Consider the following 13,414-nt stretch of genomic DNA (forward strand, 5'->3'; position numbering starts at 1 on the left):
ATACAAAAATGAGTGACACCATTATTTGTTAATAATACTTTGAATCTCAATGTCCCTTTTCAAAAGGTGTTCATGTACATTGTCTCTTTTGCCCTTATTTCAGCTGTGAGATTCATGAGTAAGCTTTATGATCTCCATCTGGTAAATGACTATGAACACTGTGTAATCTTAGGGAATTCAGTTATCAGGAGGAGAAAGGGAGGATTTGGCCAGAGCACCTGCTGCATTTGAGACGTTCAATATTTATTTAGCAAATAAACGTATAGGCTATTTTAGAGAAACTTGGTCATCGGCTCTCAAATCATTCCTGGTGAAAAAGAAGATTCAGTAGAGAGAACATTCTGTCTGGTAGTGTCTATCAATACCAGTCTGTCTGCAAAGGGACATTTTTAAAGAAAAGAGGGGCATTCTTCTGTTCATTCCAATGAGAAAGACATGCAGGCAGCAGAGTTCAGTGCAGTCATAGCCATGGTGGACTTGGTACAGCCTTGTGTCTACCTTCCAATAGGCTGCACATTTTCCCACCATGCCTTGCAGTGGGGCTATGTTTGGTAGCTTTGAGGCAGTCACCAGGATTAATCAGGAGAGGCTGACCAAGTTGATTATACTATATTCAGCTTTAAACTTTAGACTTTTTTCTCTGCTTTTGCTCAAGTTTGAGAGTGGGGAGGTGATAGGGTGAAGGAGTTGGCTGGCACTACAGTTATCGCACAGAGTAATTACCAATCTAATGAGAATTTTATTTTTCTCTGAACAGTGGTGGAATGTTGTCACTGGGGAATCCTCACAGACCTTCTACACAAATGGAACCTATCTTAAGAAAATACACGTGTCCCCTGACTTCAAAACATATGTGACTGTTGATAATCTTGGTATTTTATATATTTTACAGATGTTAGAGTAAAGTAGTTAAGAATTAATGTAAGTTGAACTCTTTTTAATTTTGAACTGGAAAAAATTCTAGTAAAACTCTATATTTCGACTTTTTATAAAGCTGTGAATTGTTTTTGCAGTTACTGCATTCATTACAAAAGTGTTTGTGGTTGGATGAATAATATTAATGTAGCTTTTTCCCAAATGAATACACCTTTAATCTTGTTTTTCATAATCATCATCATTATTGTGAACAGTTTGTCCTTAAGATGCAAATGAAAATGTAAATACGTACCTTGTTATACTGTTGGTAAAATTCTCTCTTGATGCATTCAAATTGGTTGACATAATTAATGAGAATAATTTGGAAGAAATATGTATTTTAATGCTGTTATTAAGCAGGCTGTGCCTCAGGGTAGCAGACCTGCCTTCTGAACCACATATACCCCAAGGGGGATAGTTCTCCCAATTACAGTCTTGGCGCTTATTTGCACCCCTTAAATTTGCTTTTAAAATATTATGTCTGTTTGCACAGTTTGCAGCATTTCTTTTAATTCACTCGGTAAGTGAGTGTTGGATTTCAAAAGTTCTTTGAAGCAAAAGATCTTGTGAAGCAAAAATTACACCTGTTGAAGAGAGATTTTATTGGTTTACCTTTTCCTCATTAGCTGATGGCAGATCTGTGCCGTAGCTGGACTCCAGTTGTCAGTCTCTTAGTTGGGTGCTGTCCTGCTTGCTCTGGTTTTCTATGTACCAGACTTGTTACTTGACTGAACTTGACCTTTCATAATCCTCACTTTCTTCTTTTTTTTTTAAGCAATTGTTCTATAGTTGAACTTTTATAAATTAGAATAAGTGGAGAGGAGCCAGTTTTAACAGAAGATAAGTTTTAACAGAATTTTTCTAAGAAATATAGTAAAAAACCATTTTCTTCTAACTCTATTTACTCAGATGAATGGCACGGTCAGTGCTGTTCTAAGTGAATTTCAAGAGAATTCTCGGTGGTTTTCTATGCAGTAACAAAAGAGTCATTGTGACTCTGGAAGATGTCACTTTTAACCTACCTTCTCCTTTTCCCTACCTTCTCTCCTTTCCTTTCTGCCCTCCCTTCCTTCCTCCAAGGTTAATCAGGAAAGATAGCTCTTGAAGGGAACAAGTATATCAACTAGCTTTTTTTTTTTAACCTCCTGATTAGGAACTTTAATTGCAGTTTAAGTCTCCATTTCCCCTGACAATACATTGTTAAGGGAAATGGCAATAAATTAATAATAGATGTGGTTCATATAAGAAAATAACCAAAATTCAAAAATTTTGCTGCTGCAATAGAAACTAAATCAAAGAAGTATTAGTGTTAATAGTAAGTAGTGAGCCAGTTTCTGTTTTGGTGTGTATTAGACGTGGTGTAGGTAGGAGGGCCTAGACCACTCCAGATGTATTTTAGATTAAATATTACTATTTAGCATTTAAGGGAGCCATAGATAGAATTATTAAGGAGATTTTGCTTTTTTTTTTATGATGGGTTGAGGAACTAGTTTATAGGTTTACTGTGATTTAAGCAAATGTGATGTGAAAATCTTAATTTTATGAAAGAATTTCTGTAAATGTATGTTTGTGCTTAGAGTATCCAAATCATAATTTGATTTGCATACAGTGTTTAGGAACTCATTTATAACTCGGGAGTATAAAGTATTAACTTTTAGAATTAAAAGCCACCTGACTTTCATCAGTTACTATTAAGTAACTTTTCGTCAGTTACTATTAAAGTATAGAACAAACATCGGCTTTTAAAAAACCTTGATTGGCCCTTGTCTTTAAAATAAAAAGAAAAATGGGAAGAAAAGGTAACATGACAAAAAGGCAAGGTAAAAAGCAAGGTAACGTGAAGGAAAAAGGGAAGCCTAGCGTCATGGAGCTGCAGTTTTCCAGGCGGCTCAAGTGGTCATTCAAGGGGAGGGTTTTGTTTTGTATTTACAGATGAGCATTTTTCAAGCATTTTCCCTTGCTTTATTTTTTGTAATGTAAATTACATTGCATTTTGTATATGTAAAGGTTTTTTTTTACATTGTATGTGTCTTGTATGTTTTGAAGACTGTTTTGTATTTATGATGCAGGTCATTTTTTTTTTTTTTTTGCTTTGGTATACATTTTAATACATGAAGTAAAAAAATTTTATAAAAAATAAAATTCCTAAAATATTTTTGAAAAACATTCTCGGATTGTTTCAGACTCCTTGCTTGTCCTTTGTTGATTAGAAAACAAATGTGAAAGGCCTCCAAACTGAAGCTGTCATCCTTTCTATTAATGTTTTATCAACTATGTCTAATTTTATCAAAATTTTATCTCCTCAGTTTATCTCTGGTTGCTACCTGATGTGACTGGCATGGTGAAGAGCTTGTAAAGAAGAGAATTCATTTATTTCTTCTTTCATTCAGTAAATATTTATTGAGATCTACCATGTGCCTGGCATTTTTTGTAGGAATTGGGGATATAAAAGTGAGCAAACAATCTTTTTCCGACTGTGGTATGGGCCAAGGAGAGGCAGAAAAAAAGTAAATAGGATCTATAGCATATTAGTTGGTATGTTTGAGTGGGGAGGGGCGAAGCTTTACAGTTTTAGACGGAGGTGCTCATGGAGAAGGTGGCACTTGAGTCCACCCCTGAAAGGTGAGGGAGTGAGTCATCGAGGTATCTGGAGAGATTCCCAAGCGGAGAGTGCAGTGAGCGCAGACAGGACAGTGGATGGGCTGCTCTGTTACAGAGCTGGCAAGGAAGCTTGCGGCTGGAGAGTAACAAGAGGTGCATCACTGTGCAGGGCCTCCTCGGTAACTGTAAGGACTTTTCCTCTGCGGTGAGAGCTGCTGGATTAGTTTGGGCAGTGGAGTGATCTGACTTAAGCTTTAGTTGGTTCCTTTGGCAGTGGGAAATTGAGATTCATTTGAAAGGGGGGACAGGCATGGGGTACCAATGAGAAACTTTTGCAATAATTTGGGCAAAATGAAGGCAGCGGGGCTAGGATGGCAATAGTAGGGGGTGTGACAGTTGGATTCTGTATACATTTTAATGATAAGAGTTAATAGGATTTACCAGTGGATTGGTTAAAGGTTGTGAGGGTGACAAGTTAAGAATGATACCAAGTCTTCTGCCCATTTTTTGACGTGATTATCTGTTTTGTGTGTGTTGAGTTTGAGGAGTTCTTTATAGATCTTGGATACTAGTCCTTTGTCTATAGTGTCATTTGTGAATATCTTCTCCCATCCTGTGGGTTGCCTCTTTGTTTTGTTGACTGTTTCCTTTGCTGTGCAGAAGCTTTTGATCTTGAAGCATAAGGAATAACATGGAAGACACTGGGAATTGGAGAGGAGAAGTGAGTTGGGGGAAATCGGAGGGGGAGATGAACGATGAGAGACTGTGGACTCTGAGAAACAAACTGAGGGTTTTGGAGGGGTGGTCAGTGGGGGGTTGGGTGAGCCTGGTGGTGGGTATTAAGGAGGGCACATATTGCATGGAGGACTGGGTGTGGTACATAAACAATGAACCCTGGGGAAAAAAAAAAAAAGAATGACACCAAGGTTTTGGCTCTTTGACTTGAACTATTGGAAGGAGATTAGAATTGCCATTAACTGAGATGAGGCAGGGTTTTGGACATAGTAGGTTTGAGATGGCCATTAGATATCCAAGCAGGGATGTTGAGTAGGTGGTTGGATAAAAAGGTCTGGAGTTCATGGGAAAAATCTGTGATGGCAATATAAATCTGAGAATCATGAGTGAATCAAATGTATTTAAAACCATAGGATCAAATGAGATCAGCAGTGAAACAAGTGTTGATAGACAAGATTGGAGTTGTAAGCCAGAGTCCAGGACAGTGTGAAGTTGGTGAGACGAGGGAGCAGCACAGGAGCCTGAGAAGGACCACAAAGAGTAAGAATTGCAGCGTGGTGTGGTAAGTTATAGTGAATGCAGTGGGTGTGGGTCTCTTAACTCAATGTGATTTTGGGCAAAATTTCTTATTGGTTTGTTTGTTCAGCCACCTGCTTGTCTTTCCCATATGGCTTGTGTATCTACTGTGTGCCAAGCACTATTTTAGGTAGCAGCTGGGGCAAGACCTAAATACATTTTAATTGTTAGGAGAGATTGGGAATAACAGATAATAAGAAAACAAAAAAAATCAGCAGTTGTTGTATCTGTAAAATGGGCATCTGTTCTTCCTTTTCATGGTTGTTGTAAAGATTTAATAAGATAATGCTCATGAAGTACTTACCTCAGTGCTTGGACCAAGAAAGTGCTCAGTGAACATTCCTTAGTGTAATTCAGGTTGTGTCATCTTTGGCCTGACAGCAGTTTGCTGGCTGCTGTCTCTGCCTCCAGTCACATCCCTCTGCTTAATCTTTCCAAAGTGCCATCTTAATCTTGTCACTTCTCTTTAAAACCCTGGACCTGTTGTGTGCTCTCTTGCCTCTGTGTCTTTGTATACACTGTTCTCTCTTCAGTACTCGCCATCTCATGGCTAATTTTTCCCCGATTCCTTCTTATCCTTCATATATTCTTTGAGATAACCCTTCTGCTGAAGGTCTGCCCAGTCCTTTCATAGTGCCCTCTTCTCTGCCATGACTTTTAGCACCCTGTATTATTTACTTATTGGAGTCCCTCATTAGATCGTAAGCTCCATGAAGCCAGGTCTATGTCTTTTACACCACAGTCTAACATAAGCCTGGCTCCAGTTGGGAGTCTCAATAAATATTTGTTGAATGATTGAAATTCCTGTACGTATGCTTGAGTGCCCGTAGCACATTCTGTGTTCTCCCTCTGCAATAGGATATCAAGAGGCTAATTAAGAAGTAGCAGGTCACCAGCATTTTCTTTATCTTTCTGCTTTAGTTTGGCATTTTATTGTGAAGCATCATTAGAGGAAAGTAAAACTTCACTTGAATAAAAATGATTGCTTCTAGATTATATGAAATGAATAAACATGCTCCTGAAGTGTTTAAGTTGGCAAGTATGGCAATCTGTTGTTCAACATTATGTTACTATAATTTACTTACCAACCTTTAGAGAAGGAGGAAACGATTTTCGAATAATTCTTGGTCTCTGAAGATTGTCACTTGAATAGATTTCCTTGCTCATAACCCCTCCCCTTAAAACTATGGAGATACTATATAGTTATTAAATGCCTGAATTAGAATATCAGCTGCTATCAGGCTATGAGTTTAACCATAGAATTATAATGTAGTTGTGTATATTCACAGGGAAGGGGTAGAAAAATGTGCATCAAACGTGGGACTCACCAGAGACCAAGTCTTTGAGATCATTTGGCATCAACAGCGTATTACTTCTAAGGTGATGTAAGAAGACCATAACTTGGGGCAATTTTCATTTAAATTATGATTCAGGAAAATGAGCTGCTGGTGTTCATTGTAAATTCATTTATGAGGTTCGGTCTTCAGAACGGGGAATACTGCTTATCACAGAGAAGCGAAAAGAAAAATCTGCCGCTGTGATTTCCCATAGCCCAGGGGCTGGAGTAAGTAACTACAGAGAGCATGCCAGGCCCAAGTTTGGGTGGCGTGGTTCTGAGCAACTGGTCAAACTGGAAAACACCCAGTAGCTGAATGCTTAGCACAAGGTGGCTCTTGTGGGGAGCGGGAGCACACATTTCACCATCCATTCAAATCTACGTTGCCTCCCCAGCTCTTATTCTGTCTTCATAGTACTTGAGTGGATTTGCAGACTCTGCAGTCCTAGCCTAGAGAGGAAGAACTACACCCCAAGCAGTTAATCTGTGACAAAGCCAAGGCCACAGTCCAAATCTGATTTTCTTTACAGAGAGACCCAGACCCACTGGGCTAGAAGTTGAATGTCAGTTTCAATTGGAAGTGGAATCCTCCTGGGTTTATGGCAGATGAACACTAGTCTAGGGGTCACGGCTTGGGTTTCAGCCCCTGGGGAAGATTTTGGAGATCTGTGTTTTTCATCTCTGATTCATTTTTAATTAGCAGTGATTCTAAACCCTTCATCTTGTGTTTATTTGCCCCACTCTGTCAAATAACTTTCTGATACCTAACAAATCCTTTTTAGGAGGAAGGAAGGAAGAGCTATTATTTTTTTACTGTTCTTTTCTGTGCCAGGTCCTATGCTGGGCACATTCCACACATTATGTAATTGAATCCTCACAACAGGGCTGCAAGGTATTATCTCTTGTCTAGATGTGGAAACAGGTGCAGAGAGGTTAAGTCGCCAGCACCCCACAGCGAAGTGGTGGAGCTGGGGTGTTTGGTCCATGCAGTTGGCCACCTCATTAAAGCCCTTGGGTGAGAGGATCCAGGAACATCATTTCAGTTCTGCACTTTAATTCATGATTCATTGCACTCATTCACATCATATGTCATGACTGATTCTAAGTCCTGAGCTGTTAGAGGTAGTCCCTGCCCTTGAGGAGCTTCTACTTTTGGTATTCTGGTTAGCCCATCTCTGTGTCTGTAGGGATTGCCCCTTGAAAAAAAAAGAACCAGGGTCCGTTCTGGTAGGATCCAAATGGATGGCAGAGATTGGGGGATGTTTTGGGTTTTCCAGCCCTTGGCTACCACCCAGCCTGGTCTCAATTCTCATATGATTCAGGCATTGAACATGGAAGGTAACAGCCTTATGGCCTGCTCCCTGGAGATGCTTATTTCTGCTTTGAAACTCTTAGGGGGTTCATTTGAGATTAGTGGCAGCCCTTCTTCTGCCACTTGATTTCATTTCCTTTTCTCCTCCACCCTCCATTTGAAAAGGTGAGCCTCTCAGAGCCTCAGTTTCCTTATTTGTCAAATAGGGACCACAATACTTGATTGCAAAATTTTTTGTGATGGTTGAAAAGTATGTCAAGCATCTGATACAGACCTCAATAGCATTATCATCTTTTGTTTCAGTTATAAACTTCTATTCCTTTGTTGCCCATGTTTCCATGATTTATGAAGGGGGAACCTGTGACTTTGCTTTCTCCAGGCATCCTTTTCTTCCTCATGGTAGGTCTTTCTTTTGAGCTGTTTGAAACTTTCTTCTCTTTGGGATGTGTTTGCACCCATGAGTAGTGGAGGATTGGAAATGAGAATGGAGAAAAGAGACCTTGGGCTTGCTGCTTGGGTTTGGTGCTTGGAAGTATGGCAGAACTCTGGCTTTGGCTGTCAGGTGTATCCAAGTTCACATCCTGGCTATAGTAACGTCCTAGCTGTGTGACCTTCAGCAAATGTTTTAATTTTCTCAAGGACCTCTTCCCAGGGAGCCTCTGGTGTGTTGCCCAACTTCTCAGGGGATCAGGAGGGCCTCATCCATCCAGGGGTGAGGCTTCTTACACTTTGTTGTACCAAAATTATCTGAGAAATCTAAAAACCTCCCTAAACCCAGACCTCATTCCAGGCCAATTAATTCAGAATCTCTGGAGATGGGACCCAGGCATCCGTATTATTTTAAAGTTCCCCAGTTAATTCCAGAGTGCAGTGGAGATTGAGAACCAGTACCCTTTGCTCTGTTGCCCTTGATGACCAGGCTATTGCCAGTTCTTCTGTCCAGCTGCCAGCTTTGATGACTGCTTCTACAGTGTGCTCCCATACCTGCTCTGCCGTGACAACCTCAGGAGTGTTGCTGGGCATCACAGATGTTTGATATGTCTATTAACACAGATGTGGGGATCTTTTGTGGTTGGATTTGATGGTTAATTTATAGAGCAACTCTTTTAGGGTTATTACCATCAGTTCCTCCTCTGGTCATGGCTTTTCTATCCAGGTGTCTCACCTGTGTGTACTTGGTTTCATTTTTTACCTAGTGCCATGATTATTCCCATCATGGCAGACACTGTTGGTGGCCATCCTAATGTCCAATCTCTCCCTTTTCCTCACTAACAACTCCTTTATTGTTGGGGGCTGCAGTGTGCTTGGCCAAAATCAATAGCTACATTTTCCAGCTGCCTATATAGGGGTGGCCAAAGAGTTGTGGGTTGAAGCTTCCAGGAAAGCTCCTAAAAGATTGTCTTACTCAGTTGGGGGGTAGGATACCTTAGGTCATTATTCTTTTTATTGTCTGGAATTTGGATGTGCTGGGTAGTGCTCCAGCAGCCACTTTGTGATCATGAGGTGACCTTACAGATGTTATATGATAAGGATGACAGAATAGGAATGTAGAAGGAGCTTGTTGACCTCCCATTCCAGCCCTGTATGATTTCTGAAATTCATATTACATGAGAAAAAAATTCAACCCTTTCCTGTTTAAGAGACTGTTATTTCTGATCTTTGCTACTAGTTCCTAAATTCAGTTCCTGATAATAAACCAACCTGGTGTATAAGAGTAGTCCAACAAATGTCAGTGACTCTGCATCTCTGCCTCCTCCACCTCCTCACTCTAGCCACAGACACACTGTTCCTCCTCTGATAAGTACTGGACATCTAGCTGGCTGTGAGGCTGTTGAAGCTTGGTAGAATCTCGGAAAGTCACAAAGAAGTGATGCATGGATCACGCCCAGCCCACAGATGAGTTTTATTTGGCCCACACTTATTTTTTAAAATGCTGAGTTTGTTGCCAGCATTTGGAAATCTGGTGATTTTGCATAAATACTGATTTCTTAGAAAATCTGTTGACCCAGGGTCTTTATTTCTGCCTGGCAACAATCAGCTGAAAGTAAGTAGGAGCTGCCCCCTGAAATGAGACAGTTGCTCTGTAGATCATCACATCCTCCGTCACTCATGACACCTGCGTGGCTCTGAAGCCATATGAGTTAGCAACTTTCCATCTCCCTACCCAGACACACACCCCGGAAATGGCCTGCTCGAATGGTATTCCTGAATTTCCTGTGCCTTTCTTCCCAGTCTCCCTTGACTCAACACTTAGCACATTGCGGTTTTTGTTTTTGTTTTTTTTTTTTCTCTCAGAAAACTAAGCATGCACTTTCGATAAGTAGAGAGAAATCAGCCTTTCAAATGTCAGAAAACAGCTGATGTTGCTTCTCACTTGGAGGCGTGTTGGCTTCCCTTTTCACATATCTTATTGAGGAGAGGCAGTAAGAGGGAGAGCTGCAGGCTCCTCACGGAGCAGCTGTTGGGATGCTTCATTGAGGAGGCAGTGAGACATCCAGAGGACAATTATATTATTGAATATGGATTTCCTTGAACGGCTTTTATTACCATGTCATGAGTAAGAACAACCCTATCTCAGCTTGCTCATACTGTCCTCTGAGATGTAACTTAGATGTTTCCTAAATGGCAGGACTTGGAAGATGCACATTAGCTCTGCTGTGCTTGTGAGGACTGTTGTGTGACATGCATGCTCTTCAGTTGTCTGAACCCCTGAGAAAACCTCAGCTGTTGCAGGGACCCTAATGGAGCTGTACAGCGCAGAGTCTCTGTTGCAGTCTGATGTAAGTTTTTATACCCTTGGTCATTAACTACTCTTGGAAAGTTAAATGCCTATGCAGCTTTTACAAACCCAGGTCTCTGGGGTTTTGGAGAGTAAAACAAAAACTATTTCAATGATAAATAATTTGTAGCTACAGTTCCTTTTGATATACAATGTGCAGTGTGTTGGGTCAGGAATGACCATCTTTGCATCAATAATTCTAAGTAGAATGGAGCCACGATGAACACAGAGGAAGTTGTCAGTGAGTAGATTGGCCTGGGATGAAGAGAGGAAACAGTTAAGTGGAACTGGTATTCCTAGGTCTGCACCAAATTCTTGGGGTTAATTCCCCTACAAAAATAAGACCTGGCTCATGGGTACTAACGGAATTTCACAGTATGCAGGATGGTGATTGGGCAACGAGCCTCAGGAAATTCTCTGCCTCCTTTGGAGCTGGTTTCTGTGGGACACAGGACTCTGTTGCTGGGGCAGCCAGATGCCTGGGTTCATTTGTACATTTTCGTAGACAGCAGTAAATGGGAATGGGGTGGGCTAGGTGTAGGGGAAGCAGGAATGGAGTAGGGAGCAGGATGATGCAGCCTTGGTGCAGGTAGACTCTGCTGGCCTATTTAGGCTGGTTTCCCAATTATATTTTAAGAAAATGTGTTTATTACTGTCGGATTGCTTGATTTTCATAGGAAACATACCCAGTGAATACCTTATATAAAAAAACTGAAAAAAATGTCCTAAAAAAAGGCTTTGTTCCATATAGACTTCTGAACATGGTCATTATATTCCCGTTCTGTGGGAGAATGAACTCTGGAGGCTAGCCCACTCATCACATTTTCCTTTCTGTTCAGAAGTAGCTTAAGAGCAATGTTACTTGGGGTCCAAGTGTGAATTTTTATTTTTGAGAATTTGGCCATGTGTTCATTGTCTAAGCCTGTTTACTGGCCCATCATATCCAAACATTATATACCCCAATAATATTCCCAACTATTCCAACAGAAAATCTGGTATGTCTTGAGAAAAACCACTGCCATGACTTATTAATGAGTTAACTAGGCATACTTTTCATAGGGTTCATTCATCCAAACTTATCATAGAATATAATGTAAGAAAAATGAGTAATTGAATTAAAGTTCTTTTTTGGAATAGTACTAGCATTCAAGGATCACGATTGCCCATGGATACTGCAGTTACTAATGTGTCAGACTCCCCCCTTCAAGAAATCAGCTGCATATCCCTTCATTATATGTGCTGGTTCTCTTCTATTTGCCCCTTAGATCTCTCCTTCCTCTTCCCTGTGTTGTGTAGGCCATATCAATGGGCTCCTTGTGTTCTGGCTTCCAGTGGGTTCAGGTAATGCAGAGTGAAATCAGGCTATTTTAATCCCTGGCTCCCTCTCTGAGGGCCACTACCGCTGGCCATATCCCTCAGCCTGTCTGGTAGCCCCCTCCATACAGTCTTCTCCTTTCCCATTCTCCCTCAGGCCATTACCAGCCCAGGGACACTGTTCCACCCGTCTGTTTCCCTTCATGCTGCCAACACCTATGTAAGTATTCTATTTATTAAACTCTTAAAATATCCCAATTGGAATGTGCCATCTGCTTCATGCTGGGACCATAACTGATAACAAATAAGCATTTGATCCAGAGAGAGAAGACTGCTGACCTCTTGGTGGTTACCAAAGATAAAAAGGGGGCCACATTAGCCCAGTTGATGCATTACCATCTAAAATCCCAGCCCAAACCTTTCTTCAGGAAACCTGCCCTTTCTGCCTCTGTGAATGTCATCCCCTCTCAGGTTGGTTTTAGTGCTTTCAAAGCTATGTGTCTGTGCATGTCTGGCTGGTAGCACCCCATATGTTTTGGTGTGTGTTTCAAAGAGTAACAGACTTAGATCCAGGAGTGCAGGGAGATCTCCTGAAAGTCACAGGATATAGAATGTGAAATGTTGATCTTTCCGGTATCTCTAATATGGCCCTATATCGTTTGATGTGCAGCTGGCACATGTGTTTTAGAAAAATGGAAGGATTGATGTTGTTATGTAATGTTTTAACCCCTACCAAAATTTATATGTTGAAGCCTAATCCTCCAATGTGATGGTATTTGGAAGTGGGCCTTTGGGAGATAATTAGGTTACATGGGGTATTGATGGTGGAGCCCTCAGAAGGGGATTAGTGCCCTTACAAGAAGAGACAACAGAGAGCTTGCTGCTCCCCCACTCTGTGCACATGTGTACTTCCACACACACACACAGGTCATGAGACCGCACAGGAAGATGATAGATGCCTACAAACCAAGAGAAGAGCCCTCAGAGAGAAATTTCTCTGCCAGCATCTTGATCTTGGACTTTCCAGCTGCCAGAACTCTGAGAAATACATCTGTTGTTTAAGCCACACAGTCTGATATTTCATTTAGCAGCCCAACCTGAGACAAATGCGTAGATGTTTTCCCAAACATGCTATCTGTATTGTCCCACACAAATGATCTATTTGGGTGGTCCTTGCCCTTTTAGAAATTTGTTTTGGCAATTTCTCCTTGTAGCCTACTGTAATATTTAAAGACATTGGGTACTTTCTGGCTGAAATTTAAGCTTTAAAGGCCAATGTATCTTACTCAGACTGGTTGAACTTAGAAATGAGTAAATTTTCTCAATTTTGCCAATTAAAAAAGCCCTTTAGCTATAGCTGTTGGAAGAGGCTGGGCCTTTGCTTTTTTTCCTAAATGGAAGTGGGAAGGTGCTCACAGAATGATGCCAAGCACCGGTGGCTGTACAATTTCCATTTTATTTTGTGTGCTTTTTTTTAATAGGATATAAATAATGACAAAAATTACAAAATTTATAACTGGAAGCCCAAGCATATTTACACATATGTTTCTGTCTTAGCAAAGCTACTGTTTACTTTGCTCCTATACAATTACCTTTTGGTACCATATTTCAGTGTTATTTTACTCTCCATTTACTACATACATATCAACAGTGAATAGGCAAAATATATACAAGGAACTGTTCAGGTCAAGTAATTTAATATTGTATTAAAATTCTTCAACACTGAACTAAATCCATATACATTTGTCAGTTTGAAATAAAATTTAATTATCTTTCTTTAAAACTCACCAACTGATGAATAACTGATAATCTTCAGGTTTGAAATAATACTGGTTAATAAAAAAAA

The 13,414-nt window shown here is 40.5% G+C and overlaps 1 protein-coding gene across 1 annotated transcript in view; it reads left to right on the forward strand.

Annotated features, from left to right (window-relative positions):
* Positions 1–3,010, forward strand: part of APAF1 (apoptotic peptidase activating factor 1) — an 87,807-nt gene extending 84,797 nt beyond the window's left edge. Inside the window, exon 28 of the mRNA XM_032874299.1 lies at positions 758–3,010. Coding sequence (XP_032730190.1) covers positions 758–904 — 147 coding nt within the window. The 3' untranslated portion in view covers positions 905–3,010. The remainder of the gene's footprint in view (positions 1–757) is intronic.
* Positions 3,011–13,414: the final 10,404 nt, after the last annotated feature.

Source organism: Lontra canadensis, unplaced genomic scaffold, assembly GCF_010015895.1.
Source record: "Lontra canadensis isolate GAN:19392208 unplaced genomic scaffold, GSC_riverotter_1.0 scaffold52, whole genome shotgun sequence".
Taxonomy (NCBI): domain Eukaryota; kingdom Metazoa; phylum Chordata; class Mammalia; order Carnivora; family Mustelidae; genus Lontra; species Lontra canadensis.